This window comes from Sinocyclocheilus grahami, unplaced genomic scaffold (genome assembly GCF_001515645.1).
Source record: "Sinocyclocheilus grahami isolate Dianchi unplaced genomic scaffold, SAMN03320097.WGS_v1.1 scaffold17.1, whole genome shotgun sequence".
Lineage (NCBI taxonomy): Eukaryota > Metazoa > Chordata > Actinopteri > Cypriniformes > Cyprinidae > Sinocyclocheilus > Sinocyclocheilus grahami.
In genome coordinates, this window is record NW_015505196.1 from 1,076,413 (window position 1) to 1,083,439 (window position 7,027).

The 7,027-nt window shown below is 38.1% G+C and overlaps 1 protein-coding gene across 8 annotated transcripts in view; it reads left to right on the forward strand.

Moving 5' to 3' along the window:
• Positions 1-2,645: 2,645 nt before the first annotated feature.
• LOC107550694 (serine/threonine-protein kinase DCLK2-like) overlaps positions 2,646-7,027 on the forward strand; it is a 63,522-nt gene continuing 59,140 nt past the window's right edge. For all 8 annotated transcript variants that reach the window (XR_001604694.1, XM_016232044.1, XM_016232051.1 and 5 more), the window contains exon 1: positions 2,646-3,438. Coding sequence is in view for 7 of the 8 variants with exons in the window: in XM_016232044.1 (XP_016087530.1) it covers positions 3,042-3,438 (397 nt within the window). In the remaining variant the exon portion in view is untranslated. The remainder of the gene's footprint in view (positions 3,439-7,027) is intronic.

Genomic DNA, 7,027 nt, shown 5'->3' on the forward strand with positions numbered 1-7,027 from the left:
TGTGACCGACCGGATTCCCGATTTCAGAACCATTATGTTCATCCACCAGATGGCAGGCTCTGATGACAGATATTTAATGCAGATCTACAGCTATGCAATCATCTCCTCTCTATCTACTGTAAGATCAGATGTTTAGGGGCAGGTTTATTTGGAATAGCATTACCACACTAGTGTTCATGGAAAAACTGTGTAAAAAAACAAATGGCATGAATATTTCAAACAACATTTTATTTTACCATCCTTGCAAACTTTGACAAATCCAATTACTCCAACCTTAAAATAGCTCCCAATAAATCAGCCTGGTACCTTTTTTTATTTCCAGAGGAACACATAAAGCACCTGCGTATCCATACAAATGTTGTGTAAAAGTATTTAGTAATAATCTTTCATTTTTATCTAGAATTTTACAGAAAAACTGGATGTTTTGGATTTATGAGAAAGGGAAACCAACTTTCTAGGATGAGCGGTGAGTTGCTGTTTATTCTTAAAATGATTTAAATAAATCAGATGCTGTATTTACCTTGAGTATTGTCGAACGGACTATTGGATATCTGTAGGTCTAGGGATGAAAATAAACATTTAATTAACTTCAAATGTTCATTTTACTCTTTTATCAATTAATATTATTAAAATTAAACAGCATTAATGTATATTTAAGATCATCATTCTTAAGTTGATCCACTCTTATAATGTTTCCAGTAAGTCTTATTATGTAAGACCAGGCCTAAGGCAGGAGTTTCTCTGCAGGCAGAGGAATCTCCTCTCTTCCTCCCTCTCTTTTATTTTTGAGAAAGGGGTTCTTTCTCAGCTGCAACAGTTATTGTCTTCAGGATTTCCTCTCTCCGGGGCTTTTCTTCCCGTTTACTTCCTTTCATGCAGTTACAGCAGTTTTTATTCTTCCTTTAATTCATAAAAGAACTGCCGTGTCAGAGTTTGGCCTCACAGTGTCTCAGGAGGCAGAAAGGCCTACACACCACTGAAATATTAGATCTTTTTCTTAATCTGTGTCTTGATATTACAGTCAGCAGTTTCAGTGTTGTGACTGCAGGAATACTAAAGAGCAAGAGAAATTGCCGTTTTTTATGGTTTCTCGTGATTAATGTAAAAAAAAGTTGATTAAGACTAGTTTATTCACTTTATACGCTTTAGACGTAAAACATCCACATTTCACGTCATTATTGGGTGCTTTAGGTGAGGCTGATTTCAGGTAATAATGTTAATGCTCAGTTTATTTCACAGACTGTTCGCTTCTCTTCATAAGACCTCAATATATCATTGAGCGGGAGGTATTCATTTAGTTACCTGATATGCTTTTCTTGACTCTCAAAATAATGGTATAGCCATTAGCTGGGTTTCCATCCAAAGTTGCGAATTTAACTTGAAATATCACATAAAACATTTGCGAATAAGCACTGTTTCCATCCAACGAGTCAAAGAGAACAAAATTGTCACTTCCTGGTAAACTGGCACTATCTATCACTAAGAAAAGTAGGAGAAGCCACTGAATATAATCATTTTAATATATAATAAATTACTTGCGCCTCAGATCGAGCAGACGAAACAAAATAAATGCTGTCATATCTTTTTGGAGGTGGATGCCTGCTGTTTGGGAGTGCAGTCGTGTAACAGTTCTGGGAGGCAATTATACAGAAATACTTTGATGACAGACTTTGCTCGGGCATTTCAAAATTACCATAACAACATTTCAGGTGCCGTGGAACAAGATCGGTGCGCTGGTTATGCTGGGTACACACCACAAGATAATCGGGCTGATTTTGGGCCGATTTCCCCCCTTCCGACAATCCTAGGTAATGTCCCGATTATCTTGGTGGTTAAAGATGATCTTATCAGATTTTCCTGTGGTGTGAGGTGTGTTAAGAGTGACTGAATCTGCTCGGAAGGACGTTGGAGGTAACATGTTGAATATTTAAGATCAGAAATCCTGATGTGTGGGGGGAACATCGCAGCACACCACACACTATAGGAGCAAAACGGTTAAATCTAGGCTTTTTTCCTCATGTTTGTGGTCTCTCACATTTTTAAAGATCTTACAAAATTTTACAAATCTTTTAGTATGTACCCAGCATTTGTCAGGTTTTGCTGTCCCATAGTGCAAAGTCACATGACTTTTTGATGCGCATGGAGGTATTTACTTGTCAAATGCGTTTCCATCTCCCATTATTCACATACCCTTTTTCGCACAAATCAAAACCACATCAAGCCAGCGTAAAAACTTTTTTTAAAATTGAAAACACTTTATTTTAAACTTTATTTAAAATTGACCGTTTCCATCACTCATTTCGGATGAGACACTTCAAAATGCGCATAAAAACAGGGTGATGGAAACATAGTGACTTGCATTTTATAAATCAGGTAGGACCATGGTTTCAGTTAAAAATCTTTACTCTTCTACTGAAGAAAAAAGTCACTTACATCTTGAATGGCCTGAACGTGAGTTAACTAACCTGTATTTTTCTATTTTTGTCGTGAACTATCCCTTTAAGTTATGTTGACCCCTTTGAAGGTTGAGGCCCCCTAGTGGGCCGCGCAGAACCACTGCGTTTGGAGAGAAATTGACGTTTTAGGACCCTGAGGGGGAGCAGCACTTGTCCTCTCCTCCGTGGCTTTCATGTAGGTGTGTGGTGAGTGTTGGCCTGATTGAGTGCCAGTGGAGGGATGAAGAGAACCGCGGACGGTCACGCGTGTCCAACATGCGCACATACAGCTCTGCCAGTCTCTTCTCATTATGACCGGGGCTCACCTCAACTATAGCGTCTGTCCTTGAATTATACAGTTCTTGGATTTGTGGACCACTGGGACTTTCACAACCTTTTATTTCTCGTAATATATATTTGAACAACTTCTTTATTTAGCTGTATAAAAAGTTGAAGAGAAAGGTTTTTGGTCTTTATTTTGACCGATTCCCTACAGAAAATGCGTATCATAGGTTGAAAGTCCTTAGAAGGAAAAATAACACGAACAACAGCACAAATCAAGCTAATTTATTCAAGGATCCGCGCTTTGACTTCAAGGAAATCAACATGTCCAGCAGAAGCATCGAGTGGGAGCATTTCGAGGAGCGCGAGAAGAGTCACCGGTCCCCGCGGGGCAGTGGCGCTTCTCATTCCGGCTCGCGGGGTAACGGGCTTGTGCCTAGTCCCGCTCACAGTGCGCACTGTAGTTTCTACCGCACACGCACACTGCAGTCGCTCACCTCCGAGAGGAAAGCGAAAAAAGTTCGCTTCTATCGGAACGGTGATAAGTACTTCAGGGGCTTGGTGTACGCGGTGTCCAGCGACCGCTTCAGATCCTTCGATGCGCTGCTGATGGAGCTCACCCGCTCCCTCTCGGACAATGTGAATTTACCGCAAGGAGTCCGGAACATCTATGCTATGGAAGGGGGGAAGAAGATCACCAGCCTGGATGAGTTACTAGAAGGTGAGGTTGAAGATTGTACAGGTGCCAAAGTCTAGATAGACACAACAGGCACTTCAAATTCTTTCCCCCGTGTGACATCCAGTAAAGCACCACTGCTATTATCATACTTTAGTGAAGTGATTGTAAGGATGCATTGTTTGCAATGTTGCAACATGGCAAGTCATTGTAGGTAACTTTTCCAATTAAGTGTCTCACACACATAAACTCTGGATTTTCAATTCACCCTGCAATTTCCAGTACTTTATTGGCATGGTTGTGCTATATATTGCAAATACATTCATTCATTTATTCATATCTCAATAAATCAATTAATTAATAATATGTACCAGTAAAGGTAATATAATAATATGAAGAGTGTCTTCTCACTGTAGCTGTTTGTTAACTTTAAACATTGCAATCCGTGCATGATAAACAGGATAGCAGTAATTAACATAGTTTTAACCAAGATTACTGTATGTTTACTTAATTCCCTATCAGCTGATGGAATAGTATATTAAGACATAGTCTCAAGTCAATCCATCAACAGAAAGGAAAAGAATATGTTTTAGCTGTTTTTGTCAATATAATGAAAGTCAGAGGGCTTAAGGCCCACTGGACCGAGCTGAATTTCAGTATATGGACAAAAACACGGAGTCATAAATATTCTCAAAATACATGCTGTATTCCATAGAAGGGAAGGCCATTTGGAACAACATAAGAGTGAGTAAACAATCACACAATTGCCATTTTTGGGGAGTGAACTATTGCTTTGACTCCCATTGGTCATTCAAAGCCAGTACTCAATCACAATAAATAAGTATGAATATATTACTTTAACAAAATGTCAATAATGTTTTCTTAGGATAGATTCTTTTTAATATGTATATTGCCATGTTATAGCATTTAGACTTGACTGTCATAAAAACCAACCCAATTACAGACGTGCTGTGCTATTTCAACAATAAACTGAATGCAGAATTCCTTGCATAATTAAAGAGTTCATGTTATTCTAAACACAAATATATATTTTACTAAATTGGTGTGCAAGCACAAGTGCAGCTGCTTTGGTCCAGCATGTGAGATTGTGATGCAGAATGTGGCTCTGTGTTTGCTCGATGCAATTGTACAAGTGCTTTGCATTTGAAGTGCCGAGTTCAGCATCTCTTCACGCTGACTGAGGGTTGGCTTAGTTCTCTTTTGTGTTACAAATCTGTGTAAAGTCTTACACGCACATGATCCAAGCTTTGAATGCTATTTGCTAAAGATCGCCAGCAATAGGCAGCTATGTTGGAGTGTTGACAGTAGCTACTACTGATACTGCTTATTGTGCTGGCCCACCATACTTTGTTGAATGATGGGCACATAAGGGTCCCATCTGGACATTAAGGCAGGACTGGTTATGAGAGGGTGATGGAGGGTTCATAACCCCAGTGGTTCCAGTCCACATCTGAGTCACATGTGAATGACATCAGTATTACTATATTTCTGTTTTCCAACACATTTTATGTCAAATAGCTGACATCTGATTTTGAGTCAGTTTATCTTCAGTAATAGTGACCCCATCTGGAGTCTACTTGATTAATTAGCCTTTTGTTAATTTCTCAGCTTAATAAAGCCAAGTGTCTTGGGAGCCCCTCCCTCCTATTTCTGAGGCAAACTGAGTGAAATTGAGATTTCATGATCCAGTGGCCGGAACAATGATGTTTATGCAGAATGATTGTAGTTCTGGGTCAGTGGTGGAACTAAACATTGGCCATAATCTTAATGATTTATGAGTATTAATTGTTAGTTATTTATCTGAAAATGTTTTAAAAATAGTTGCATGCATGACATTTCTGTTGCTTGGTGTTTTGGGTTTTGTTTTTAATGTTTTAGTTTTAATAGGTCTTCATTTTGACTCATTGTTTTAATTTGGATTGCACGCGAAACCTGAAATATTATAAATGCATCAAAGCTCACAGACCATGGTTATATCACACATCTTTTCGTACTCTCATGTGAATAAACAAACATATCATTCACACTATAGGTGAGTGATCTGTTCTCAATTGTCTGTCTTAGTTACTAAGATGAGAAATATCATTTAAAATTTTCGGATGTAGACTTTGCTGTTCAGATTCAGATGATATTCTTGATATACTTGATATATAATATTTCTTTTCTGAGTAGATAGTGTTTATGTAATGAAGCTAAATAGTTTGGTGTTTTGGTGATGTCACTTACCATAATTTCATGCTCATTGTTTGCTAATTTTTTTCCTGTTTGACATTTAAATATATTCTCAAAAAAAGTTTAATCTGGACTCAAACATCTTGTGTTTCTATGTGATGTTATAAACTTCAAATGTAAGTGGCCTTAAGGTATTTATTTCACTGTTTATAACTGAATTGGATCTGTAAAGATTTACAGATCAAGGGTCAGTACTTGTTCAAAGCGAGGTATTTGAATATAATTTTTTATTAAAGTTGCTCTGCAGAAATGCAGCTCTGGACTTGAAGAGAAGCACTTCAAACATATTTGTGCATATGTTCTACATTCCTCAAGACTGTGCTCTAGTTCAGAGTGTCTGTCTCACCTTAAAGTCCACGATGAGGTGTGTGAAGTGGAATTCGGCCTCCAAATGAATGTCACATTTTCAACTCTTGATATCATCTTGACCCCTCAACCTTAACATGAGAATCACTTTACCACCATAAAGCTTACACTGCTCAGCAAACATTAAGCAAAATCATGTGAGGAAGAGTGATGTTATACTGAATATCTTGGCAATTCAAAGCAGAGGAACAGAACTAACCAAATCGATACGACTTTTAAGTGGCATACAAAATATATCACACAAATTAATTTTGATTTTGACTTTAATCTATTGCTGATCATGCTTTTGACGAATGTGTTTCCTGTTAATTCACCAGAAGCCATGACTGTTGTAAATGTGACATTCAGACATGTTTTCTCTGAGGTAGGGAGGGAGCAAGAGGGGATGTTTGGTTTCAAGGGTTGTTTGTCCTCTTTTGATACACTAGCATGTCTTTTGTCCTGACAGCACTGCGCTCCTTAGGATGACAAAGCTCCATTTTCAGACCAGCTGCCTCTGCTGTAGTGCCAAGATGTGCCATCATCACACATAAACAACAAGCATGGCCTTTATGCTGTTGCACACACTTTCATGGGTTTTAAGTATTTAACGCAATGTCTATCAGACAAGTCGATGTTTAGTTATGTTAACATTTCATAATGAACTCCATAATAAAAAAATGTATGCAACGTTTCTTGGGAAATAACATTTCATGTGTTATTCATTTATATGGCCTTTTGGTTTGTGAAGTATAGCTATGGGAATGGGAGTGCCTACTTGCTAACAGTTCGATTGGAATTCCTGCAAAAAGGAAAATACTTTGCCTTGGACTTTGTCCAAAACCACAGTTGAAAAGTGTAGAGAGGCAGAGCTGGGGTCACAGATGGGTTACGTGTGTTTTTATTCAACCCAACACTTTGCAGTCTCTGGTTATCTTAGATGTACATTTATTATGGCAGTATATTATTATATTTACTTTTTTATGAGATGCTGAGGTTTATAGAAGCATGTATTCTCCTTAGTGTGAAATATATA